The following is a 27,771-nucleotide window of genomic DNA, read 5'->3' as shown; positions in this document are numbered from 1 at the left end:
TGCAGTGGAGCCGCAGCCAGGAGCGGGAGCGGCGGGGCCTGGAGAGATTCAACGCCGCTCGGCCGGGGTCCCTCTCACCGGAACCCGGGGAGCTCCCCGGGGACGAAGCCGAGGCCCGGCGGAAGGCGGCGGAGGCGGCCGCTCATCTCCACGAGCTGCCGCGGCCTCCCGTGGTAGCCGGGCCCGGGCAAGAGGAGCTAGGGCCTGGGGGGAAGCCAGGGACAACCTCCGGGCAGCCGGGGTGGGGGGACACCCCCGTAGCCTGCAGGGGTGGGGGAGAGACTCTGCCCGCCGCCCCCCGCCCCATCCGCAGCCGTGAAGGGACACCCCGTTAGGCAGCCTAGCTCACGGCGGCGGGGGACACCCCAGCGGCCCCTCGCCGGCCCCGCCTCGCTGGCAGGCCGGGACTCACCCGCCTGCCAGCCCCCTTCCCTGCAGCTGGTGGGGGAGCTTAACACTTGCCCCCATCCCCACTAACGAGCCAAGGGTGGGCAGAGGTCCCCGGCACTAAGCCCTCGTAACTATCTAGAATCGGATCTGCTCTTCCTCTCTGTGGAATAGAGCCTGCTGGAGCTCCCTCAGTACCTGTTTTGTGGAGAGGTGTTCTCGGACCCCAGCTTCCGAGGGTTTTGAGAACAACCCTTGCCACCTACTCCCTCCTGCTACTGAGGAAATTCTTCCCCCAAGCAGTGGATGAGACAGTCCTTCCCCAGGCCAGCTAGTAACAGGGCAGTCTTCACCGAAGAAACCCCTTATGCCCAAGAGAGGTAGTCCCCAAGACAGAAATAAGCAGGAGCTCCTGATACTACCTAGTAATTTTGATTATTTATATCTGCTTAGCAGGCAACAGAGAAAGCAAATCAGGGGAGAGAAAGCAGAGGCAGATTTAGATACTCTTCTTCCCTTTTCCAGTTGCTGTTAACCACTGGAGATAAAGGTAATTTCCAGTACTGACCTCATCCTCCTCCATCCCAAGGAAGATCCCTCATCCTCTAATCCCAAGAGGTTTTTTTTTTTCAAATATCCTGTGCAAGAAGAGAAAACGCACCTCCCAGTTCCAGGGAAAGAAAAAGGCAGATTTTGCTAATAATATTCACGGAGATAGCAAGATTTAATTTTTTTTTTCCAGAGAAACAGATCTGTCCACACTTAAGGACAAGGTGCACCTAGAGGAAGGAGAAGAGAGGTTTACAGGTAGGGACGTTGGAGAAACTGATCTCTCAGATAATCTGAGAATCAGTGAAAAGGCTGTCTTCCAGGGAACACCGCTTTAGTAGTTAGCTGCCAGAGGGGAGAGAGGATCTCCATCCTGGGATAAAACCAGCAGGTTTAGGGGACTGACAATCCCAAACAGATTGTTTTAATACTGAAGATCCTGATTTCATCCACAATCCCTTCGCCCTGAAAGTATTTCTTGAAGAAGCTCCTGGAATAGCTGACAGCAACGCTCTGAGGATGGGTCTCAGAGAAGGAGTGTGAAGGGCAGCACCGCAGAAACCAACACTGAAGATAATCCACCTCCCACCAGAAAATCTTCCAGAGTGAGTGACCACATTGTATCACCTCTATTCCTAGCAGTCCTTGTATTTTTGCCTTCTCTTCTTGTTTTCCATATCTCTTCTCACTGTATCTGCTTTCCTTTTAATCTTTTCTCTGTCTTGTTTCTGAACCTCTCCCCAGGCTTCTTTTTTTCTGTGTGCCTTTCTTCATCTCTCTCATTTAGCTCCCTTATATGCTATATGGAATTGACCTGATTCTTTCCCTCACTGTTTAGCTTACATGAGACCTTAGCCCTATTTAATTGTAAGAAACCTCTCTGCTCTTTCCATTTTACTTTCACTGGTGTATTCATACTAGACTCAGCCGTTACCATCACCAATGTGAAATTAGTTTCTGTCATTTAGGGGTCATTGAGAAGGATAATCCTAGCCAAAAGGCTTTGAGGAGGCAGAAGCAGTGATTTCTAGTGCTACTGTCAAAGGATGCACTCATGGGGTTGGAGTGTCAGTTTTCTCCATGTGGGTCCTACTATGCTGTGGGAATAAAATTCTTGTGCGATGCAGACCTCGCTGTGCTTGGGGGCTGAACATTCGGATTCCAGTGCTAGTACTCTGAGATGTGTGCCTTAATATACCTAAGGGTTGTGGGATGAATTCTGGAAAGAGTGCCCTTGAGACTGGGTTCTGTGGTGTCCAGGGGCCTGGGAATGAAAATCATTAAATCTGCTCTTAAAGCCAGAAGAAGCCATTCCATTGCCATTAGTCTTCATCTGTGTTTTATGTTGTGTTCAGGGGCTAGAAATATAAATTCTAATGCTAGTGAGCCAAGCTGGCTGCTTTTTTTTAAATGAGGCAGTTAATTTCCAATCACAAATGAGTATTCTCACATTAATGTAATGATTTCTTGAGAAATCAAGTCCAAGAGGGACTTCATCCCAGATGAAGCCAAAGCAGATTCCTGTAGCTGAAGAATCATGCCTAAGGATATCTCACCTGACGTATTCCTGTTTCTGTTCTCCAGTGATACAGCAGTGAGGAAGATCAAAGGGTCCTTGGCCACGACAGGAACCCTTCTGGAATCCATTTGGGAGCACAGTGGTTAACAGGGAGTCCCTGAATAAGGAACTCCTTGGTGTAATTTGCTAGCAAGATCAGACAAAAGATGCCAAAGTGATTCCCCGTTTTGGCAGAGAATTTTGACAGTTATCCATAGCTTCAGAAGGTGCCTTTCTCTAAGGGTAGGCTGAACCATGAAGTGTACATATGTTCTGGGGGTACTGTTAGATGCCCTCCTACCTGTTGCCCTATAGTTATGCAATCAGCCTGTTTTTGAGTACAGCTGTGTTATCTAGCACAAGGGAAGAGATAACTGAGGCATATTGGCCTTTGTACATTCAAGGGGGGGACTGACTTTTTATACTTCTGAGGTTAATTTACCTTGTTCTGTCCCCCTTCCTCACAGTAATGACTTGACATTTTTCAAGTGCTTTTGGCTCTGGTGGATGCCAGGACACTTCACAGAATATTTATGCCAGCCTTACAGAATTCTGCTCTCTCACAACAAGTATCTTTCTGTATATTAAATGGGTTGGTTTTGGTTTTTTTTTTCTTCATTATTCATGATAAAGAGTAAGTTTTTTTGTATTAGCTGCCTGATCTTTATTGTGCTCATGACAGACATGTAAGGCTGGAAGTCATGTGCTGTAGAGTGATTGTTATTTATTTGTTAATTGCTGACAGGGCAGTTGGTGCTGACTCGGACCACAAAATTAAGATGATCTCTGTTCTGATGATCTCATAGTCTAAAACGCAGCAATACAAAAGCTAGGACAAACTGATAAATTTAAGGAGGTGAATAATTTTTAGACAGCATAGGTCTTTAGTGTGATCATGATATTTCCATCAAATGTTTATCACAGGTGAAAATGCAGTTTCCTGTGAAGTGGAATACTGCAGCTGTTCTGCACCATTTATTTTATACAAAAGTATCCATACAAGAAAAAGGAAGAGTATCATTTGTCTTCATAAAAGTGCAAGGTACTCAATAGACACATTTAAATGAAAGTGTTATAACTTTAAGTGTTTAAATTAAGCATATTAAACGTGAAAACCTAAAATTAGACTTTTAATAATCACATTTGGGTACCTCAGTAAATAGTAAATTCTAAATGCCCATGAACATAGAGTTGACTTCAACAGAAGCAATGAAGCCTTCAACATTGAAGAGACAGTGACACGTATATGGGTTTTGTAAATTTTAATTTGGACATGCATGCTTCCAAAAGTTGACTTTTTAAGTTGAAGCACTCTCATCCTGTCCTATGGGCACTCTGCTCCCAACTGAGAACTGTGAGTGTGGCATTTTTCAGGTCAAGCAATTAAGTGAAAAGAAATGAGAAGGTCTGGAGAGTTATGGGAAAAGGATTACGTTCCTGCAAGATCATGAGGTTATATTAATGTTTAAGTATGCATTCTGTAAGTTCTTGGATTTTTTTCTTGGAATCTGGTTCTTTAGGCAAGTTTCTAGGATAGAATAAGGATTCACAAAAGTTGGAGTTAAATACAGTAAACAGTTTGAGGTTGGATATAATTCCCCAGTCTGAGACAGGATTGTGACTACTGTAGTTTTTTGAAGGGTTTTCTTTGGGTTGTATTATTATGTTTTGTTTTATTATGTTTCCCCTACAAAAATGGAGCCAAATGCTGGTGTCTGAAGAAGTTTTTTCTTACTGCCGAGGTCGAGGTATCTTCGCTTGCTACCTCCTCCCCTAAACTTCAGCTGACTTTCTTATAGTGGATGACTCGGTCTGTATCACAGTTTGGATATTTGGCCCTTTCCTTCCAGTATCGGAAAGGAGGTATGGTTAATGGCAACTGTGATATGGACAGCTGTCCCTCAAGAGCAGGACTGAGCTGATTATCTCGTTTCACACAGCTGTCAGGAATTACATCTCAGTCATTAGCAACCAAAAGATGAAATATGTTTGGACTCATTTTTCCATTTGCTTCTCCCAACCTTGGGTAGAATTGTAACCAGCAACTTTCACAAAGAACCCTCTGTGTTTTGTAGTACTCCATTTACAGAATCTGTTACTGAGTGGTGCTGCTTCAGAATTGAAACTTTAAAATACATTGGTTCTAGCATTTTTAGTCTGGAAGACAAGTTTGAAAAGATGAGTAGTGCCTAGATTAATGAACAGCCAAAAATAGTATCTCTGAAGTTTTTGAACTCCCCAGTGGTGTTAACCCTGAGGCCTGAAGAAAAGCATTTAAATCTCTGTATTGCTGGCTCTTGCACATTGTGTTACTTTAGCAAAAATATCCAGTTTGATATGTTCAACCCCCAAATGTTTATCATCTTGGTAGGAGTCGGTATTGCTGCTTGCTATGTATTCTGCTGGTTTTGTTTTCTTATTCCTTCTAAGGAATGTGTGAGCTTAAAAACCTGTAACGCATTTCTGTCCGCTCATCTTTTCACTTTTAAAAGAAATCTGTGTATGTGTGTTACGGCGAGCAAGCATGCTGCAGTATGTTTTCACAATTAAGGCAAATTTTCATTTTAAGCTTGAAATGAAAATGCAGAATATTGGGAATGTTTCAGTTTTCAGAGACCTCATAGCATTTAATGTTGTGTCTGTGGTGCTTTGCAAAGATTTGGTCTAGACCGTTGTTTTATCGTTCTGTCTTTGACCTGCCCCATCTGTCTTTGACCTGCCCCATCCTCTACTCAATTCTGTTATGACCTTTGGAGTTGGTGTCACAGATTTTGCAGGTTCCTGTCCTTTATGGACCCTTTCCTGAACTCTATCCTGGGCTTCCTAGCATCGTATCACATCCAAGTTCCTCTCCTGCACCTTTAAGGCCTAGCATATTTCCACCCCGCCTACTTCTTCACTCTCATTTCCTCCTACATCCCACTCCTCCTCCCAGCTCTCTCTGTACTGCTGTTTGCATCTCATTTTCTGTGGTGTCCCTTTGGCATGCTGTCCTGTGGTCCTATAAGCCTAAAATGCTGCTTCTCTCTTCGTCAAGCATGCATCCCTCATTTCCTGTCTAGGATTCTTCACGGACATGAATCGTTTTTTACTAAACCTTACAGGCCCTACTTTTACTTTCACACCTGCATTTTGACCTGTTCCTGGTTTGGCTTTCATTAGATTATGTGCTTGTGGACACACAGAGGATTTTTTGTCTGAGGTTGTATCAAAAAACCTGTTCTTTTTTCCACTTTATAATAAATAGAGTTTTGTTCCTCTGAAATATCCAGTTCGGCTGGGCTGGGGAATGGCAGGCACTTTTGTCATTCATTCTCTCACCATCCTTTTTCCCCTGCCCTCTTCCCTTCCTCAGGAACAGCTGGATTTTAGTTGGTTGGAACGAAAATCCCTTGTGTGACATTCTCTAGTCCTTCCAGCACTTCACGATCTTGGTTTTGAGAATTGGGGTGAACAACTAGTGCAAGGCCCAGTGCCTCATTCCTCATCTTTCTGAGCTGGTCAATTTACTTGATGTGAAGTCAAGAAATCAGGGAATGTGTGGGTTTTTTTTATGTGTAAGGGAGGCTGAGTAATGAGGGAGAGATGACGAGTGACAGCTTTTATACCTCGAGGAAAAAAATATTTACTTTTTTGGTTTTTACAATTAGCAATTCAAATTTTGTTTATGCTCTCTGCTATATAAAGACTGTGGCTGGTTATAGCAGAAATATGTAATTACTGTTAAAAGTTCAAAAGTTCAAATCTGAATAATTGGGGAGGGATCTGAACTCTTTGTGGTCACAAATTAAATGAGTAAAGTTTCTGAATTCTTATTTTCCCAAAAAAAACCTATTGTTGAGTGAAACTAAAGCAATTCTCCCTCCCCATCAGAAATTTGCAGAGAAAAATAAGCCGCTAAAATAGTTACCTCTGAAATTCTCTCTATCTGAAGAAAGCAGACAAGCTTTGAAAGTAGAGAATGGGTCTGGGATTTGAGACCTGTGTTCTCTGCATGGTTCCGCTACTCTTTGCTGTCTGACCTTGGGCTTCGTGCCTCTCCATGCATGGCTTCCCATTTGTCCTGAAACAGGGTATTGATCCTTTTTAAGGGCTACAAAGTATAAGGATGAAAACCCTTTGTAAAGGCTGGCTGTTCTTTTTGTTGTTGATTACCTTAATTACAGTGCGATACTGAACTAAAAACCTCTGTATGCCACTTCTTGTGGCATTAAGAAACAGTAAAAGCATGATGCCTGGATTAATTTTTGTTTCATTGAAGGACCTGTGACTCTAAAACTGAAAGATCCTGTACCTGTCTGCAGCGTAGAACTGTTTTTTAAGCTGACTTAAGTATAGATATTCTAACTCCCTTGAAGCTTCTCCTAAGTTCTCTAATGACCTTTTCTTGGCCAGGTCTCAGGGTCTCTATTCCATCTTCATCCTTCTTGGCTTCCCTGCTGTTTTTGACACTTGATCATGCCCAGTCTTGTCCTCCTTTGACTTATGTGTCAGTATTTTCCTGGTTTCCCTCCTACTGTTCTAGTAATTCAGTAGCTCCTGCACTAATTTATTTACCTCCCTCCATATTTTTTTTTTCTTTTTAAATTAGATACAAAGCCCCACCTCTGGTATTTTCTTGTTTCTTTTCTTTACCTCCTTCATGCCAGTGACATTCAATTATGCAACTTGGCATACTACCTTAACAGCTTTTTTGAATGATTTGCTGCAAGTTTAAGACTGCTGAGACCAAGCTGAAACTCCAGAAAGCTCCTTTGAGATTTCCCTTTGTTTCTTGCTTTCCTCTGTGAGCATCCACAGTTGGGCCTATAACATGGGGTTTCTTGCACTCTTCTTGCTCTTGTATACAGGGTAGGGATGACTCACAGATTCATGGCCTGAATCTCCAGTTTCTTTCTTAGTCTCTTTGGGTAACCCTTATGCTTTCTCCTTCATTTACCATCTTGTTTACTGATAGCTGTTCTTGCTGGCCTCTCACAACTGTGTTACCTTCTTGTCTTCTTAAAAACACAGTTACTGAAGCTGTGCTCCTGGCATGTTTTGTCAACATGTTGCTGCCTCCTCCTTGACAAGCCTATTCTTCAGCTATCACCCACCACATAAGCTTTCAGCTTCTTGTACTCGCTCTAAGGGGTCTTCACATGTATATTTCTGCCCTGTTTGTTGCTGTGTCTTATTGTTTTGACCTTTGCTTTGGTAGCAACAGAAGCACGACATCGTGCTTTTCCATTTCTTGCATGAGCGTCTCTTCACGTTCATCTTCAGCTGACTCATACCTTGATACATATAGAAAAATTGCCAGCCAGTAGAGGCCAGACATACTGGAAGCCACTTATTTTCATGTTTTAAAATCATTTGAAAGGTCTAACTAACTCAGAGATAGTTGTCATATTACATGTACCTTCCTCCCCCTGGCTTCTGTTGTAAAGAAGGATGATTACTAAAGTAACTAAAAATTATCATAAGCGAAGACACAACATCTCAAAGACTAGAAAGATAAGGGTTAAAGTTGAATAATATTTACTTGCAGTTGCAAGTTGGCAAGTAAGTGGTGTGGAAGAAAGCATCTTCTTTCAGTATCTTTAAGGAAATGAACAGAAGATTTCGTTTCAGGATGATACACAAAATGGAGAATTTTAGGAGTAGGATGCAGAAAGCCAAGTAGTAGTGTTTTAAGACAGAAGAAACTGTTAATGGGGGTGTCTTCCTTGCTATTGTGGTTCTGAATCCTCTTGACTTTCAAGCTTGGTACAGACATTTACGAGCCTGGCTAGGGATTGTCAGGTGTTTGTCTCCTGAAAGACAGTTCATTCTGTTTAGTTCACAATAACAACTAACAGAATAGTGAAAAGGAATTGTGTTAAAACAGTGGTTGAGAACAAATTTATGAACTTCACACAGTATTATTTAAGTCTTCTGATCATTATCCAACTTCAGTTTCAGCTGTGTGTTGCTTCCAGACTCCTCTTTAACAAGCTTTTCTGCAGTGCTTTGGTAATTTTAACTCTGGCAGTATGTGCTGTATGTACGTTTTGGCCACATGGGGCTAATCTGCACTTGATACAAATCTCCGTATTTTCTATGAATTCAGTACATAGTTTTTGTTGGTGCTTGATACCTATTTCCACAAGTGGGACAGAATGGGTTGTGGCTCCTCTCAGCAACTATTGCAAAGTTGATATTGACTAATCTGTTTTCAGTGGTTCAGCCTTTGTTGAACAGGTTTTGACCACTTGCAGTCAGATTTTCATTTTCACTATGCCTGGCTGGCATTCATTTAGCCTGGGGAGCTCTCTTACATAGAAGCTTTGTGGTATTACTGTTATTAAACTGCAAGGTTAGCTGTCATTTTCCCCTAATAAACCCATCTTTTAAATAGGAAAAATAATACAGTTTTTATGTGTAAGTGCATACATGTATTCTTTTAACCTGGGTTTCTGTACCAATCTTTGCAATGATGTGAAGATCTTCTGAGCAAGATATTCTACACGCTGATCTACTTCTGATGTTTAATTTCAGAGACAGCCTGGGTATAGTATCAGTGTTTGCATATTCTATACTGAAGGCTTACCTACTGGATGTGATTCTGACAGGCTATTAAAATTGCAATCCTTCTGTTGAACCTGGGTGCTCCCAAAGAGCTGGGGGAAATACCTTCTCTTGGATACAGTTTCTGTCCTGCAGACTTCTGCTTTCCATGGGAGAATCTTGTTCCAGATATGTGCTCATAAACTTGAATTATTCCAAAGCCAGTACCTGATACCTTTCTCAGTGTAAGTGATTGTTCTGTTAATGTTCTTAAAGAATATGCTGAAGATTTCTCTTGCCTGCCTTGGCATAAGTTTAAAATTGCAATTCCTACTTCCAATGGTAAAATACTACATAGTGGTACTGAGGATGGAGGAATGCTGTAGAGACGTTTCTGCTGTAGTGATGTATTTTCATTGTGCTTCTTTAAAGTGCTTGGTTTACTTCTTATTTCAAATCTGTTATTGGGAGGGTTGTCATAGGACATTTGGCTTATTATTACAATAAATCTTTTATAGTAGTCTTATTATAAAGAAAATAACGCTCAAAAGTATTTTAGGCATACCAGTATTCTCAGTATCATTTGCTGTTTCTTTTGACAGGTGTTATGTATTCCCCACTTCCACTTACACCATTAATAAGCAAACTAATCTTAACTTTGAACACATATTTTCAGACTGTCTGAGGGGTCTTTGCAATGTTTGTGTAGGATTTCTCACTGCATTTTTGCTGCATCCTTATATAGCAGACAACAAAAATACTCGATTAGTTGGTCTTATTAAAATCTGGCGAGGGACTAGCTGTGCTTAATCATAGCCTTTTATGTCTGTAAAGATACTGTCTCCCTTGACATGAGCATATTTTAGACTTTGGCTGTAATGCTATCTGTTAATAAGTTTAAATAAGCAGGTCAGGTTTTGTAAACTATACCGTTTAGCCAGTAGTTTCATACAAACCTAGGACATAACTGCTTTTTGAATTGGTTCCTGACACGCTTCCAACGTGGGGGTTTTGGTGACTTTTTAGGCCCTGCAAGACTTCGTCCTTGGTTAGTACCAAGTATGCGTGCATAGTCAGTGGTCTTCATTCATGAAATTCAGACAAATTATATGCTGCTCATGCACCTTTCACAAAATGGAAGGAATCAAAAGCTCCTAAGTTAAAATATGCTGCTGTGATATTTATGTTATTAATAAGTATTACGAAAACAAATTTGTTTTTTCCTTGAGACTTACGTGATCCTTGTTGCTGAGATTTGTTTGAGGAAAACCATAGCTGTATAACAACTATAATAAAAGAAATGGTCCAGTGATTTATATTAAGCTGTGCATGGTCTAAAAGTTTTCATCTTCCTCTGTTTTTTTTTCAGTACCATCTTAGTGAGTTATGGTGTAACTTGTAACAGATTTCCAGTTCAGAGTGCCCTAATTGCAGTACCAGTTGTGTTGTTTTACACAACATAGCATTGACCATTCAAAGACATTGTCTTGCGCACCAGGTAATTTTGAGCAGGGGTATAGTCAGACCAGTGTGACATAGACAGGCACAGATTGTGACAGTTTGTATTCATATAGGTGATACCACATTATGTGCTCTTAGGTGACAGTAACTTCCTTTCGTTGAATTCTTTTTTTCCTTTGTGGCTCGTGACTAGCAAGAGCTGTGTGCCCCCTGTTGCCACATCTGCAAGCCTATAGTGTACTGGGGAAAGGTTTTTCAGCTTGCTCCCAAAGAAGGGAACGGTGCCTGTAGGGTATGATTTCTCTTACATCTTTGCCCCAGGGGCTGTTTTCCTTCCTTTCATGTGGCACTGCAGACAGAAGTGTACTTTCAAACTGCAGTGCTTTTCTTTTGGTTTGCTGATACACTGATGTGACACCTACAACTCCTTCCAGGTTAAGTTTCATTTTATGAACAATACCCAGCAGCTTCTGTCTTCCTTCTGTGTTTGATTCCAGAAACAAACATTTCCTGAAGGCTTCTCACAAGTAGCTTTCAAAGTGATGCACAACTATTTCAGACTATGCAGGTAATCAGTATCCTTTTTTTCTGTTTTCTTACATGAAACTAATATCTCTCAGTGAGAATATTTGCTTGGAGAAGATATGAGTGTTTTGTTCCTGCCCTCTTAGTTCCCATCTCCTTATTTTTGAGGGAAAGCACATGACTTAAAATGGCAAATGTCTCTTCCTGCCAGAGTTAGCAAAATTGATTCTTTCCCTCTCTCTGCGTTGGTATAAGAATACAGGTTTCTTGCATGTGTAATTTACACATGTATGTCAACATTACCTTTTTCCATCAAAGTAGAAGCTGTCCATTTCTCCGTGCATGTGGTATTCTTATGTTTCACTTCCTTACTCTTTGAGGCATTTTCTTCTAATTGGCATCATGTTCACCTTTCTCCTTCTGGAAGGTTACAGTCAAATGGTGTTTTTTTGCCAGTTTGGGCTTGAGGTGTTTTGTTTGTTAAATACTGCAGAAGCTAGGTGTATCTCTGAGTGTATTGGTTCTGTATTGTTAGATCACTGGATTCAGGCACCTAAATAGAAGTGGCCTTATTTTTACAGTGTTCTGCAGCAATGTCTCTCGCTGCTTGGTAGCCTGTTGTGTACTTCTTCCTTCTCAAAGTTTGAGTCTCCTTTGAATGTTTGCCAGTAGTGTTTCATTGGGTTGGAGTAGGAGCAAATAAAGCAACAATGAAAGTAAATATAGAAAAGTAAATGTACAGATTTATTCTAGAACAGGCATCTTCTGTAGGTTGTGCACAGCGTTATTTCATTCATTGTATGACTCTCTACTTTAGTCATAACTGATTATAACTGGCCAGCTTTTGAGTTCAGGTTTAGAGAATGTTTCAAGCTATGAATGTTTATTAACTGCATTCAGAATGACCCTTAGAGTGCTGTTTCCCACATTTCATACATTTTTCAGTCTTGATACGTAAGTAGCAGTGACCTTGGATAAGATTTGACTGGCTTAGAGCAAGCATTTGCAGAATAGTAGGGCAGGCAAAGTACAGATTTCTTCAGTCCTGATGCAGGGATAGTACTAGCTCATAGACACAAGGCTGGCTTGTATTTTCAGCCTGAGGTTTGATTTGCTACTTGCAGATATTCAAAGTAAGGCAGTAGCTTTCCTGGAACACTGTAGTGAAGTATTACTAGTCCCAAGTGAATTGGTGGTTATTAAAAGGTGTTCAATGCTAGGATTTTATTTTATATATTTTTCTTATGAATCAGACAGATTGTCATCCATCTAATTGTAGTTTTGGGTTGATGCTTGGCTGTCATTTTTGCATCTCTCTGACCTGTCTTGACTTGGGGTTGCGCTGGAACTAGTTAGTGCTTGAGAAGACTCTGCAGTCAATTTCCAGCTGTTGATGGTGGTTATGACTTGGCTACCTTACCCTTGGCTTGTAAAGTCAGCAAAATACAAATACCACTTACCATGTAAAGTGGGAGGTTATGAATTCTGGTCTTTGACTTTCTTTTACTTCTTCAAAGTTAATTCTGGCTTGCTAATGTGGTAGGATTTTTCTTAAACACCCTTGATTTCACTTCAGTGTGTTTGGTAGTCATTAGTGGTTTGGGGTTATTTTTTTCCCTTTGTTGAGTAGGATCATAAGAGAAGAGTTTGAAAGAAGATTTGCCAGGCAATAAACTGGGAAGGGAAAGTTGGAAGACTCATGAGTTGTTCTGGTTTGGCTGTGGTCTCATTTTATCATACCATTAAGTAGTGTCAAGTGTGCTGCTTGGATCAGGTGAATGAGATATGCAGCACGAAGTCTAGCAAGCATTACTGTTAGAGTAGGTATTATTTCAAATAATTTAACAGCTAATTACACCAAATAATTTTTGTACTGAGAAGTGGTGAATGCTCCATCCCTGGCAATGTTCAAAGCCAGGTTGGACAGAGCCTTGGGCAACATGGTCTGGTGTGAGGTGCCCCTGCCCATGGCAAAGGGGTTGAAACTATGTGATACTAAGGTCCTTTCTGACCCAAACCATTCTGTTGATAGTGTTCTGCAAGTGCTACCTTACCTAAGGTTTAACTGTGCCTGATTATTACAAGATCACATATTGCCAGGATACAGACTTAGAAATCCAGTATCGATCAAGTACAAACTTGGAAAAAAAAGCCTTATTCCACTGCTTTGAAATTTCCCATATGATTCCTGTTAGGTCCAAGTCTTCACTTTCTGTCCTAAATTACTGTCTAGCTTATATGTTCTTAAAGAGCTGATGTATTTTACTGAAAAGTAGTTGTTTCAGTACTGGGTGATCAGTGCATGTGTATAAACAGGATTTTTTATTTAAGATTTTGGAGTTTTGTCATTGAAGATTTTTATAAAGCAGGAAATGAGAATGCTTAGCTGCTTAATATGGGTGTAATATGACCCAGTTCTAGCCTTGCTTCCCTCCCTGACAAGTGTATTTTACACAAATACACAGAATCTTGTGTATTTGACAGTGGGAGTGTTGCTTATTGACCTTACATTTCACTGCATAGCCAATCATCCCAAAAGCTCTAGTGACATAACCTGAGCAAATCTGAAGCTCTGTGCAAACTGCAGTGCTTTCTTCTGCTGCTTGAATTTTTCTGGTGTTTCAAATTGGTATCTTAATCTGACATAGGCTTTTATAACCTATTGTCTTGATTTCTGTGTTTGTATTAAAAGGGGGGGGGGGGGAATTTGTATTTAGTTTACTTTGGATTTGTATTGTTAGTGCAGTGATATTTCATTATGGTTTCAACATGCATGTGATAAGCAGCAGTAATTTGTTCTCTGATTGCACTGTGGAAATTAAAATTTATATGAGGCACACTCACAAAATTAAGCGTTCAACTGATATTTAGTTCGTGTTTGTTTTCTCCCAAACTGAGTATTACTTTCAGTGACGACTGTACCTGTAGACTTACCATGCAAATGTAACTGTGTTTCAATGACATGGATACCTCGGTGGTCTGTCCATCCTGCACTAGATAAAAATACATTGGTGCTTTTCCCTTGTATAATTCAAGAAGGAATAGTGCTGCTTGCTTTTTTCTTTTTTAATTTAAAATGTTTGAGACTAGATCAGCCAGAAAGAGCAATTATATTCAATAAGCACCAACTTAAGGAGGGTGGATAATGGAAAGCCTTTTTCAGCTCTGATGGTCTAGTTAGCCGTGTAGCAAGTAGTCATTGCTATCAGATGTGATTAAGTGTGGCAGATGAGTAGATAGGTAAGTTAGTAGCAGTTGGGCTTTTCCTGGGCTGAACCCAGGACACCTTTCCTCCACAGACAGAAAAATGTTTCCACTCAATATAGATACTGTAGTGCTGCAATTTTACTTCTCAGTCTGTGCGTGCACATGAGTGTGAGTGATAATGTTAGCTATGCAGTTAAGAGGTGTTTTCTGAGCCCAGGGCTTTGAAGCCACTGCTTGTGGCAGTTGAGGGATGGATTTTGTTGTGGTTTGAGCTCTTAAGAGGTGTGATTAGCATGTGCATGGAAATTAAAGGTTTAGTGCAGACAAACGTGTTGGAGTGTAGATTCTTGTGTGCTTTTGTTTTGCAAGAACACTTAAGTGCAGAAGTGCGAGGTATAATGCATATGGTTGCGGGGGAAGAACAGGGAGCTTCTGTGTCAAAATGCTGGGCGCATCTGTCTCTGGATCTGTGCATCCACACTGTGTTATTGTCAAATACCTATTTTTAGAATGAGTACCTAATTGGTATTCATGCAGATGAGTGTCTCCCTGTCTCATCTGATCCACTCCTCTGAGTGATGCACTTGGTGGGAGGTGTCTGCTGATGAATCTTTCCTAAGCAGAGTGTGTTCATGTCTGTCAGTTCTCTCTTACTGTGTTTCTCATCTGTTACATGAGTGTGTATGTAAGTAAGTGTGTTTGTGCATTTACCTTTTGTATGCACTAGCATGGTCAAAGTATTGCCTAATCCTCTACAAAGATTAATTTCAAAATAAAAGATGCAGAACTTGCAGTCTTTCAAGACATGATTCTTCTTGTTATGCAAAGAATAAATGCAGAGGAGTGCAGGTTGTGGCCATGGAAACTTAGCTACCTCGGTCCAGACTTCAAGGGATTGCTCCTGGTATAGTGATGAGTAAGTGATGATCTTTCTCCTGCCTTGACTACTACAAAAGACAGCATACAAGTTTGTGTGCTAAGTGTGCAAGTTCATACAAGTTCATGCTGCTAAATATTTTCTTCATACAAAATAATTAGTAAGTAGAAAACCCTGAGTGCAAGTGCTAGCCATGTTGGACAGGTGTGTTTTATAAGGGGAAATATATAATATTTATGAGAGGAAAGATCCAGAGTCTGTTTATACCCTGTGGCAAACTTGTGTGACTTTGGACAAGTAAGTTTTTATCGTGTCTCAGATACAGAAAAATACTTGCTTGTTGTATTGTGAATTAAGTGAGACGTAATAAAATTATATGTATATTTAGGAAAAATAGGTTATGGTAGGCAAAGCTTTAACTGTTATGAGCTTAATATAGTCTGTTCCACCTCAACATGGTAGATGGAATTATCTATATATAGTATTATGCATGATCTTGGTGTTTTAAAATGATATGTAATCCTAGCTCTAAGGAGTAGGATTCATTATGTCACCTAAGGCAAAAAGAGAGTCTGGGCCTTAGATAGAAATTAATTTATCTCCAAATTAAGGTAGTCACAATCCTGAGTTTCCAGATGATCTAATTAAATTGTAGTTTTGTATATGGCATGAAGGATATTACCTTTTAGCTATGATTTTCCTCTTACCTGACACAGTAAACCTACTGGATTATAGGTAATCCTTGTGATGAAGAGTCCTAAGGTTGTATCACTTACGTGGTAAAAGAGTGAATGTGATACAGCTGCTGAAAAGGCTCCACGTCTTTTGAGGAGATCTTAGGGGGAATAGTTGGGATGCTCTGGCTAAGACTGTTCTAGCAGTGTTAACCATCAGTGCTGTCCCAGCTGCTGAGAACAAGGATGGTCCTCCCAGAGACACGGTCATAGTTAGTTTTGGATGATTCTTTCAGGCTGAGAATAAGGTATATGAAGTAGGATGATCTTCACACCAGTATTTGTGACAGGGAGAGAAGCAGAGGAGGAATGCAAATGGATGTTTCTGTTCTTAAGGTTCACCTTGTTTATATCTCAGGGGTTCCTTTCTCTTTTCTTTCTTTTCTCCTTACAGATACTCCTGCTTCCAGCATCATGGCCTCTGACCTGGAAAGCAGCCTCACTTCTATAGACTGGCTCCCACAGCTTACTTTAAGGGCTACTATTGAAAAATTAGGGGGTTCTTCACAAGCAGGACCTCCAGGGACTGCCCGAAAGTGTCCCCCAGGCTCACCAACTGATCCCAATGCCACCCTGAGTAAGGATGAGGCTGCAGTGCACCAAGATGGGAAGCCACGTTACAGTTATGCCACTTTGATTACATATGCCATCAACTCATCACCTGCCAAGAAGATGACACTTAGTGAGATCTACCGTTGGATCTGTGACAACTTTCCCTATTACAAAAATGCTGGTATTGGTTGGAAGGTGAGGGCTTGAATTGCTGAGGTACCCTTTTTGTCTAATTCCAATAATTATTTTCTTAATTCTGTGCAAACTATCCTCATTGAGCAAAATACAAAGACAGATGTGAAACTAAGTTGACCAACTGGAGAAAATGCAGAGCCAGAAGTTCTTGTTTTCTCCAAGAATTTTGTTGTATGTATGTCATGGCCTCTAAGAAGGAGTTTGCAAAACCCTGCCACCAACAACCAAGAAAAACAAAACCACCACCGCCCTCCCCCACAACCTACATCACTACCAACCTCTGCATCACATTGATACTATTTTCACTGCACCTTCTGTAGATGTATGCATGGTTCAGCCCCATATTCATCCTAATCCATCCCTTTCCTTTACACAGATTCTGTTGTGCTCCGTTCAGGGCATATGTAGTGAGCTTTGGCTTTTGAGCCTGCAGCATCCTTCTTTTTTCTGTACCTGCTCCCAGTCATACTCAGAAGGCTGTATGTTTTTGTTATAGCACCTACCTGTATCTCTTACTGTCTCCTCAGAACTCTATTCGTCACAACCTCTCTCTGAATAAATGTTTCCGGAAGGTGCCTCGACCAAGAGATGATCCTGGGAAGGTAAGAAATCTGCATGCTCCTAGGCAAGCAGTTTAAAACTGCAGGGAATAAGCTGGGCTTGCCCTTTCTAACTCATGCTTGGAATTTGAAACCTAAAGTGTAGGCAGAAATGGAAGCAGTAGTAAGATTTACTGCAGCGCTTTGGCATTCACTTAAAGGGAACTTGTAAAGGGGCCTTATCAGTTTTAGCCAAGTATTTCTCTTACGTGTTATCTTCAATTGAATAGATACTGGAAGAAGGGAAAAATGGGGTTGAATGTACTTTATTAGTTTTGTTTCTTTTTCTTCTTGATCTTTATGTGTAAAATGTGGGTCTAGTCTACCCTGTTCTATTACGAAAGTCTGTAGTGGCTGCTGGTGAATGGCAGGACTGTGATGTGACATCATGGGTTTAATGGAGACAAGATCCATGGAAGTGAGAGCAGAACTACTACCTATTTATGCTACAAAATGTTTTGTGTTGCGGGAAAAAATTCACCATAAGATAGTTCAAATGTGTAGAAATGATTTACAAGTAAAACTCAAGAATTTAGGAATTTGATGGCTAAGTAAGAACTAATAACACTATGTTAGTATATATAGATTGTAAAGGGGAATTGCTAGCAAAACCAGGACTTGGCATCTTGGCATGCAGATACTACTGTCAAGAAAAAAAACAAACCAACCCAAAACCCAGACAAGCAGAAGGTGGGGACAAGAAGCTGTGTATTTAGAGAGAAAGTTTTTTCTTTTTTTTCTTTTCCTTCCCCACCATCCTAAAGTTGCCCGAAAGGGCCACTTTCTCAGGCCTTTTATTTCAGGTTATATTTAAAGGACAAAGTGGTGTTCAGTTGGCATCTGTAAATGGAAGTAGTACATCTTTGAAGATCGCTGCTCAAAAATACCATTGACCATACGACTTATTCTGAGAAATCCTAACTGACTTCAGTGTACATGTCTGCAGGTGTTCATTGGCATGTTGGGCTGGGTTTGTAATGAAAACCTGTTCTGTGCTTGTCACTGATTCTTCAGATTTCAGTTAGAGGCCAAAGTGAGCTAAATAACACTCTAGAGTTCTCTTTACAGTTATTCAGAAAACAACAGACAATTATAAACCGTTTTATGTTGAAAGGGACCTCTGGAGGTCAACACGCATCCCCATCCCACAAAGGAACAATTAAATTGGGTTATTGAGGTCCCCACTGAGTGTTTAATATCTGCAGAGATGGGGATACCACAGGTGGGCACTTGTTCCAGTGCTGTACCACACCATTGTGAAGAAATTTTTCTTTATACCTGACTGTAATTTCCCTTGCTGAAACCTGTGTTTGTTGCCTTTTATTCTTGTGCTGTGCATTTTTGAGAAGAGTTTGAGTCTGTGTTCTTTATAATCTACTTACACAGTTGAAGACAGTGATTAGATCCCTTTAGCCTTCTTTGTCTTCTTGGTGTCCTGTCTCAGAGCGATGGAAGTGTAGAGCCTTCTGCCTTCCACCAGTAGCATCATATCTCACTATTCAGTACAAACCAGTGCAAGAAATGAATCTCTTTCCAACCTGCAAGTCTCTGTTGTCTGATGTTGTGTAGGGTGGGCCTTGTGGTCCTAATGTTTAGTCCTTGCTGCATTCTTTAAGTCAGTAACCTTCTGCTTCAGGATGCTTTCTCGTTTAATCATACATTCACCAATGGGTTTTCTTTCCAGGGCTCTTACTGGACAATAGATACGTGTCCAGATATATCTCGCAAGAGGCGGCATCCTCCAGATGATGATGTGAGTGTTGCTCTTTACAGAGAGTGTGAAGCAGGAAGGAATTCCTTTCTTGTTCTTAGTAGTCCTTTCAGCATTGAACTATGTTATCATTTTGGGGCAGGGTGTACAGAAGGGGACACAGAGCCTAGGACAGAATGAACTAGCATGTATGTCCTTCTGATTGGCTGTTGTTACTGCTGTTCAGTAAAGTTTAAGCTTGTTTAAAGTCCTTTATCCTTACTCTTCAGTGATTAAAGCCCAGTCCTATTTTCTAAGCCATGAACTTCTGCAGTGGGGGAGCTGGCTTCCCATCTGCAGTTTCACTTCTCCATCTGTTTTGGATTTCTGCTCCTTTCCTTTTCTCTTCCTTCCCCATCTACAGATCCCACAAGACTCCCCAGAGCAAGAGGCGAGTAAAAGCCCCCGGGGGGCTGTTCCAGTCAGCACAGAAGCCTCTTTGCCACCTGAGGCCACCCCTCAGCTGTCACTCCAGAGCAACACCTCCATTGCCAACTATAGTCAGGTGAGCAGCACAAAGGATAGAAGCCTTGCAGGGGTGGGAAGAGAGGGAGAGAGTAACATGAATAGAAAAGCAGAATGGTGAGAATAGAGGGAATCATGTAAATTGTCATACAGAGGCAAAAACAAGGGAAGAAGCTGAAATTACAGAGACGGAAAATTACGGAGGAAGTAAATTTTAACAAAGGGCTGGATGGGGATAAGGGTAAAGGCATAATGGTATGAGATAGCTGAAGGAAAGGCTGAAGCCAGTGTGCTGCAGAGGGAGGGAGATGGTTGATTTTTCTCTAGGCAAATGGCATTTGGGAAGATTCGTTGGGAGGTGAGCTAAGTGATATGGGATATCAGTGCGTGTTCACATGTATCTAGTCTCCAGATCCCTGTCTCAACTTACAAACCCTAGCACATTCTAAAGGCCTTCTTTCTACCTTCCTTAGCAGGGTGCAGGGCCTGTGGATGTTGCCTCTACTGTAGCAGGGGGGCAGGGCCGTGAAGGGGCTGATGTGCCGCCCCCACTGTACAGTGCCAACCATGACTTCAAGTTCTCCTACTCTGAGATCAACTTCCAGGATCTTAGCTGGTCCTTCCGTAACCTCTACAAATCTATGCTGGAGAAATCATCTTCCTCTCAGCATGGTGAGTAACTATATGCGTCATGTGGGGTGGGCAGGTATCTGCCCACACAGTCTTGTCCACCGATCTATCCTTGGTATCTCTCAGATCTTTCCCCATTTTTAGGAGCCTGTGCAAACAGACTTTCCTTGTTTGGCATGCTGTAATTAGTTCTGCCAGGAGCACATAAGAAATCTGCATGTCTTTTATCTACTGCTACCTCTAATTCTCTCAGAATAAAGAGGATAATGATTTAAAAATGCCTTGTATTGATACAAAAGCGAATACTAAAATGGCAGAAGCTTAGAGAAAAGAGTGTTGGAGAAGTACTCACAATGTCAGGCTAGAAACCATGAGAGGAAGGGGATTGTTCCATGTGGAGTTTCTCTAAAAGGAGAGTGAAAAGTTGTCAGTGCTCAGATGTGTTAAAGCTAGTATTGTTCAAAGCCTTGGAGAATTGAGCTTTGTGGATTGAGAGTGCAGAAGAGATCCTACAGCTCCATTCATAGCCTGCATTTCTGGGATTGAGGAAGCAGCCACAAGAGGGCAGTATGACAGTAGGAATATGATCAGACGTCCATGGGAAACAAGAACAATCTACAGTTGCTGTTCCCCCCTTTAAACACTCTTATAGTGTGGTGTAAAAAGGAATACATTATTACCTATGCTGTCAGACATCATACAGTGCAGGCAGTTTTGTACTTTAGGAGGAGCCTCTTGACTTGTAGTTTCAGTGAAATAAAAGTATATGACTTTCACTGCTTTTATCATGCTGGCCCTCCTGTTGTGTAAGGTACTGTAGAATGGACAAGCTACAATAATGTAGAGAACTTCACCTCAGTGCATGCCTCTGTTTGTAAAACTTAGCGGCAGTCAGGTTTTTTGTCTCAAGTCTTGCTGTAAGGTAGCCTAGGAAAATTTGAGTTTTGAGGGAATTTTTAGTCAGGGTGGCAGTATTCATCCTTTTGCCACATCACAGTAGTAGTAAGTTCTAAGGGTTGATTTTAAATCTAGTAAAAACTGATGTTTGCTTGTGAATGGTCAAGTAAGGGCACTCAAAGTAGGAAATGGGTAGCTCAGGTTAGTGCACGTAATGCCCTTTACTGTGATTTTCTCCCCCCCCCCCCCTTCCACAATATAAGGGGAGAAGCATGGGTTCAAGAGAACACAGGTTACTTTGGTAAATACAGGAAAAATCCAGTGAGGAATTTAAGTTCCTAACTTTGTACTAGAACATTAAATCTTGCTGGGACTTTGTTGTAGAGCCTTTTGTTTTGAAGAGAACCTGGAGCAACCGTGCAAGGTGATAGTTGTTAGCAGCCTGTAGAGGGCACTCCAAAAGCTTCATAAATAGCAGGATGAACAGTGTGAAATTGGAGATGCATAATTTAAGCAGAGGTTTAATCCAGGAGGCTCTTAAAGTTCCCTTTTACTTGGCAGGTTTCTCTTCTCTCCTTGGTGACATGCAGCCTTCCAACCACAACTACTACATGTACCAGCAGCAGCAGCAGCAAGGCCCCTCATCAGTAGGTGCTGCTCCCCCACTCCACACTCCAACCCCAGAGGGTTGCCCATCCCAAGGGGCAAAACAGCAGGGTGGTGAAGGTTATGGCCCTCCACCAGTGATGTCCATGCACCCACCCCCAATGCAGCATGGAGGCTACCACCAGCATCAGCAACATCACCCACACTCCCACCCACAGCAGCAGCCACATCAGCACCAGCAGCAGCAGTCACAGGCTTCAATCAACAGTGCTGGCTTTGGTGAGTCGGGGGCAATGGAAAGAACATCCAGGGAAAAGGGAACAGTGAAACAGTGAAGAGCCCCCAGACAGAAATTCCACAAGTGAGCTTTCCCTAAATAGTGCCTAAATTGTGTGTGGGAAAAGGGTGAAAGCAAATTATGATTGAAATCTGAGAGGGGAAAATGCTTTCTTACTGATTGGAAGGAGAATACATCTACACTGGGTTTGGGATTCTGTTCAGGGATGCAGAATAAAGTTAGGGCCTAAATGAAAGGCACCATCCCTGGTCTTCCGAGTGAAAAAGGATTGCCAGTGACTGTAGCATCAGGCTCTTTGGTGAAGGAAGGCCAGTCGTTTTTATTAAGGGGTGGAGGGAAGGGGCAGTCTGTATTGGAATAATCTTTTCCCCATTTCATTCCAGCATTTCCCTCTGATTGGTGCTCTAACATTGACTCCCTGAAGGAAAGCTTCAAGATGGTAAACCGGCTGAACTGGTCTAGCATTGAGCATTCCCAATTCTCAGGTCAGTGTTGACTTACTGACTGGGTCTAGTGATTCAGTGACTAGGGCTATAGTACAGAATGTGAGTGCTGGGCCCACATCTTTGGGTTTTTTCCAATGTAACGGTGTCAAGTCCATGGGTTTCTTAGGGACTCAACAATTCTATGTGTAAAATGAGGTGTCCTTCTTCATGGATTTTGTTAAAGACCCTGAAACTCTTGAACCCTGCAGGAATTTGGGGCAGAGGCAATTAATTCATACAAGAACATTAGAAAGCTCCGATTTTTCCCTTCCCATCCCTACCTGAGTCAGTGAGACACTGTCCTAGATATGGAGCTCTCCAGGCGTTTGGTGACTGATTCAGATCAGTGAAGTTGGGCTTGTGGGGAGAAGGTAGGACTTAGGGGTAGAAGACAGAAACTCTGCACGGAAGGCCACATTTTGAGTGCTGTCTTTGACATTGTCCTTTGTCCCCTGCAGAGCTGATGGAGAGTCTGCGCCAGGCTGAGCGGAAGAACTGGACGCTGGATCAACATCATATTGCTAACCTCTGTGACTCTCTTAATCACTTCCTTACCCAGACTGGCCAGCTCCCTCATCTGGTTGGCCCACAGCAGCCCCCCCGAATCTCTGATTCTTGTGCCCTGAACAGTGGCAAACAGGAGCAGTCCATGAACCAAGGTAATCAAGAGGGAGACTAAAATGACATTTAATTCAGGGCTAGTTCTGTGAGTGTCCTGAACTACTTGCAGCTTTGCCAGGCAAAGTAGCAGCGAGCAACGTGGGGCTAAGCTGTTAGAGCTGTTCATAGCAACTCAGCTTCTCTGGCTTTAAAGAATTAGTATGTCCTATGGCTGTGGCCTAGGCAGGCCATTACTGTGTGATGCTTATGACTGACATGCAACCTCTCCAGGCAGAAATACATTTGAAAGGTAAACCCATAAAAGAAGGAAGTGGGATGGCTTTTGTAGGGGACTAACAGAAAGGAATGGCAAGGTAAAGAGATGGCTATTCCAGATGGCAAGAGCTGTAGGAGCTGTTAAGAAGAAAGCTCTTGCATCATTGTTGGGGAAATTCTGGCTGGACAAGAAGTAGGAGGATTCACTCTGAATTCTGAGGAGAGCACAGAGGATATTATGGTCTTGATAGAGCTGTGATGGTGTGCGTTGTCTAATACAGAGTTAAATGAATGATACTGAGCCAGCTTGTGCTTCTGGATGAAAATGTTCTTCTTTTACAATAGTAGAGAAACTCCTGCTGGCTCCAAAGAACAAGATCTCTGACCAAGCTATAGCTTGCAGTTAGGACCCAAGAGCTGAACATCTCCCGCAGTATCCTGTGGGTCTGAGTGAGTTGCTCTGTGGCTGAGCCGCCACCCAGTCAGGGCCAAGACAGCTGACCAGAACATTGACACTTTGGTTTATTTTGGTTTTGTTTTTTTGGGGGGTTTAGGTTTTTTGTTTGGTTTTCTTTGTTTTTTGTTTTTGTTTTGTTGATTTGGTTTTGGGGTTTTTTTTACTCCTTTCACAGTGAGCTCCTATGGCCAGCCCCAGCCCCCCCATCTCTTCTCCGGGCCATCACCTATGTACCAGATTTCCACCCAGGACTCTCCAGGATATAATCGCCCAGGTAAGGGGTGACATTACAGGTAAGGGGTATGTAGTTCTGGTGTCCTCAATATAAGAAGGACATGGAGCTGTTGGAGCAAGTTCAGAGGAGGTCATGAGGATGATCAGGGGCTGGAGCACCTCCCATACAAAAATAGGCTGAGAAAGCTGGGGCTATTCAAACTGGAGAAGAGAAGAATGTGTGGAAACCTCACAGCAGCCTTCCAGTATCTGAAGAGGACTTAACAGAGGATGCTGGAGAGGGACTCTTCATCAGGGACTGTAGTGATAGGTCAAGGGGTAATGGGTCCAAAAATAAACAGGGGAAGTTCAGGTTAGATATAATGAAGAAGTTCTTTACTGTGAGGCTGGTGAGGCTGCCCAAAGAAGTTGGGAATGCTTCATCCCTGGCAGTGTTCTAGGCCAGGTTGGACGAAGCCTTGGGTGACATGGTCTCGTGTGGGGTGTCCCTGCGCATGGCAAGGGGGGTTGGAACTAGGTGGTCTTAAGGTCCTTTCCAACCCTAACCAGTCTATTGATTCTATGATTAAGGTGTATTATACCAGGGAACATCAAAGAGCTGGTTCCCAAGCCCTTTGTGCATTTCTCCCAAAGCACTTGTTAATCAAATGGAGCACTGAGGGTAGAGAAGGAGATTGGATTACAAGGGACCCTCCATTTAGGTCTGTGCCATAGCTCTGGCAAGGTTTAGGATTTCAGTGGCCTGATTTCTTTCACTTCACATAAATAGTCTTCTAGCTCAGCCTTGCCCTCAGTTGCTTGAAGGCAGCTTTACACAAGAAGCTTCTGTTGATGAAGTCCTTTGTGGTCCATCAGCAGTAAGCTGTAAGGAAGGTTAAGGAGACTCAAACTTAACCTCTGTAGAAGCTGCTGCAGAGAATTTTATACCAGACCACCTACAGACATTGGTAGGTGCTGTCTGACGGAGAAAATCATGCCACTAGTGTTCTTGCTTGTTCAACTGTTGGAAAGGAGAAGGCCCAAATCTCTTTATGCTTTCTTTTGCCCAAGGGCCCACTGTGAAAAAAGTGTGACATTTTTTATTCTAACTGTTCTCTTTCCTTTCTGTTCTATTTTTCTGTTGGTTTTGGGCAGCTCACCATCTGGTCCCTCGGCCTCCAGGGCCTCCTCCAGGCGCCACTGAGGAAATCCCCGATGATTTTGACTGGGACTTGATCACCTAACGAGTTACAGACTTGATAGCCCGTCCTTTGTGAAGGACGCGGGAGGGGAGGGAGACATGGGGTCACTGGTGCCAGCACCACCCTCCCCAGCCTCCCTGCCTTGCCTGTATATAGATATATATTCTCTATCTCCGCCAGAGAAGCCACCGCAAGATGCTGCCGAAGATAATCCTTCCTTGCGTCCTGTTTTATCTTCTTTTTCTTCTTTTGTTTATTATTATTATTATTATTGTTATTATTATTACCAATAATTGAGCACAGCCCCCCCCCCCCCCCCGGTGGCCTTGGACGCATCAGATTGGCTCTTAATGTTGCGTGGTGCCCTGTGGAGGGTGGAAAGATGTGTCCTTGGTGCCATGAAAAGACCTTGGAAGGCTGAATCCTTGAGTGCATCTTTCTCTGCCTCCGTCATTTTGCGTTTAACAATCCCTCTTTCCCTTCAAGGTGGCCGGTGAAGTTGTTGTATTGGCTACTGGAGTGGGAGAGCCTAGCAGACCCTGGGAGCCTGTAGTTCTGTTGTTTCGTAAATGTTGTAAAGGTCCGGGGGCTAAAGGGACACTGGGGAAGTGATCTTAGCTCTGTGAACTTTCTTGCACCAGCAGGAAAAGGAGTTCCCAAGTACAAAAAGAGGGTAATCCCTGAGGTAGGGAGAGCTGAGGTGAGCTGGGAGGGTTGACCTGAGTTTTGGAGGAAGGAGAATGTAGCAGAGAAGTTGGGTTTTGGAATGCAGTGCCATCTGTGACAACTGAGGGAGATTTTAAGGGAATCCCAGCCTATTTTCTACACTGCCTTTTATGGTCTCCGGGTGAAGCCTACATGCCCATCAGGTAAAAGAAGCAGTCAGGGGTGTCGCATGTGATTCAGCAAATTCTATTCCCCAGAGCTTTTAACTTCACCCCCCATCCCTTCAAGCCCTTCTTCAAAATAGTATTGAGGCTCTTACTTGCATATGCAAATTTGGAGGTTTTCTCCCATCGGTATATGTTCAGTTGTTGTTTGATCCTCCAGCCTTCGGATTTCTTTGGAGACTGCTCTTGCCTGTGGTTCAAGAGTACCGGCAGCAACAGGGCTCTTGTTGGCGGTTCCCACTGTGTGAATGGGCTGTGGTGGGAAGAGTAAGCTGCTGCTCAGAGTGGAGGTGAATGACAGGATGATGGGCAAGGGGCTGGACCCTCTGGTCTAGTAACTGGGAGGCCCTCACGAGTGTTTTTTCTAAGAGGTGCATTAGAAGAGAGGATGAAGTGGAGCAGATTATTAAAATGAACAGCCAAAGTGTAGTATAGAACGGAGGAGGGTGGGTCAGACCCCTTTGCAATTCAGCTGGGGAGATTGTGGAATCTAGTGTAAATCCCAAAGGATAGGTTTTGTCAGCACTTGTGAACAGGAAGGTGGAAAAGGTGCAGGAGCAGGAGTGAGTGTTGAGATGCCTCCCCAAAGCTGTGTCCCCTGTTCCCCTTTTTGCTGGTATTGGCTCCGTTCTGTCAAACCTCTTGTTTCTTCTTAATATTTTGTAAAGCCTCCCCCCAGCCTTTATTCCCTGTTCACCAGTGAAGGGAACCAGGATAGAAATAAAACATTAGGACTACTTGACAGATTTGGGGCAGGGGAGTAATAACCTCTACTCTGACTGCAGGAATGTGGGGAACTAGCATTGCTTTTTAAATTTGCTGTAGGAATAAAGTAATTGGATCTTTGTCAGGGAGGTGGACAGAGTCTCCCTGGACTGGGAGGGTGGACATTTTTCTTTTTTTTTTTTTTTTTTTTTTTCCTCCCTTTTAAGTGTGTTTTTTTGGGGGGGAGTTCATCATTGAGTATTTCCAAGAGAAATGAGGAATCCCAGACAACTGCAGCGTGGAGTCAGCTATTCTCTCTGCTGCCTCAGGATGGGAATGATACAGCTCGGAAGCATGTGTGTTAGGTTTCTGTGGAAAGTGGCACCAGAGACAACCAGGAGAGATGACCTCCAGTGGGTGCCAGTTAGTGCTTTGCAGAGGGTATTACTGAGAGCCAGCCCTGTGGAAGTCTGAAAACACCACCAGAAGAGAAACCAACTGTGATGGCTCCTTCTGCCTATAAAGTGCTCCTCATTTTCATATTTGCCTCATTTGCATATTAAGTTGTGCCTCATTTGCATATGTAAATACATGCCGGTCAGTGTGCAAATCAGCCTCGTTCCTCTGCCCTGAGATAAATGTGTGTTGTTGGTGCGTGGTTTGGCCCTGGGCAGGCGTGTGGAGGTCCGCAGGGTGCGCGGTGCCAGTCCCCCTCTGCAGGCCCCCCCGTGCTTTGTGTCAGTGGCCAGGAGAGAGGAGCGTGGTCTCACGAGTTTATTTTTGTGCATGCTTTCTTAATAAAAACAAAAAGTGAATGTTTATGGTTTAACCCTCTTGGTGCCAGTATTGACTTCTTTGCCAGCGGCGCCCGGCTGGTGGGCATGGTTCCCACCTACTTACATCAGAACCAGAATTTAGGGGCTAAATGAACAGCCCCCACTGCTGTGTACTTCAAGACCAAGACTTTTTAAGATGTCTAAAGTTCTCAGGGCACAGACATCAGTGAGTCTCTCAACTTGTGCTTGCCAGAAAGGCGAAGAAAAACTATGCCAATGCTTAGGGACTGTTTGTCAGACCATGTATTTAGTTTACTCCCTTAGGGAAGGACTAACACACAAAGGTGAT

At 42.7% G+C, this 27,771-nt stretch overlaps 1 protein-coding gene across 2 annotated transcripts; it reads left to right on the top strand.

The window, feature by feature from the left end:
• FOXJ2 (forkhead box J2) lies at positions 1-27,475 on the top strand. 2 transcript variants are annotated; one of them, XM_057428881.1, is made up of 11 exons: positions 1-1,541; positions 16,221-16,573; positions 17,101-17,175; positions 18,857-18,925; positions 19,287-19,427; positions 19,864-20,059; positions 21,476-21,799; positions 22,202-22,303; positions 22,762-22,962; positions 23,812-23,910; positions 25,005-27,475. In XM_057428881.1, the coding sequence occupies exons 2-11, from the start codon at positions 16,241-16,243 to the stop codon at positions 25,091-25,093; spliced, it is 1,629 nt and encodes a 542-aa protein (XP_057284864.1). In that variant the 5' UTR covers positions 1-1,541; positions 16,221-16,240; the 3' UTR covers positions 25,094-27,475. The 2 variants fall into 2 exon arrangements, with proteins under 2 accessions (XP_057284864.1, XP_057284857.1); XM_057428874.1 differs by having other exon boundaries at positions 19,861-20,059.
• Positions 27,476-27,771: the final 296 nt, after the last annotated feature.

Source organism: Pezoporus wallicus, unplaced genomic scaffold (genome assembly GCF_028554395.1).
Source record: "Pezoporus wallicus isolate ANWC-B61680 ecotype Strahan unplaced genomic scaffold, APGP_CSIRO_Pwel_v1 scaffold_3294, whole genome shotgun sequence".
NCBI lineage: Eukaryota > Metazoa > Chordata > Aves > Psittaciformes > Psittacidae > Pezoporus > Pezoporus wallicus.
Note: the sequence above shows the minus strand (reverse complement) of the source record. Positions and strands in the feature narration are given on the sequence as shown.

Bases quoted from the DNA above. Each gene is read 5' to 3' on its own strand.
- FOXJ2 (XM_057428874.1), top strand. From the start codon at position 16,241: ATGGCCTCTGACCTGGAAAGCAGCCTCACTTCTATAGACTGGCTCCCA. The intron at 21,800-22,201 runs GTGAGTCGGGGG...ATTTCATTCCAG, and splicing joins AATCAACAGTGCTGGCTTTG to CATTTCCCTCTGATTGGTGC. The intron at 22,963-23,811 runs GTAATCAAGAGG...CTCCTTTCACAG, and splicing joins GGAGCAGTCCATGAACCAAG to TGAGCTCCTATGGCCAGCCC.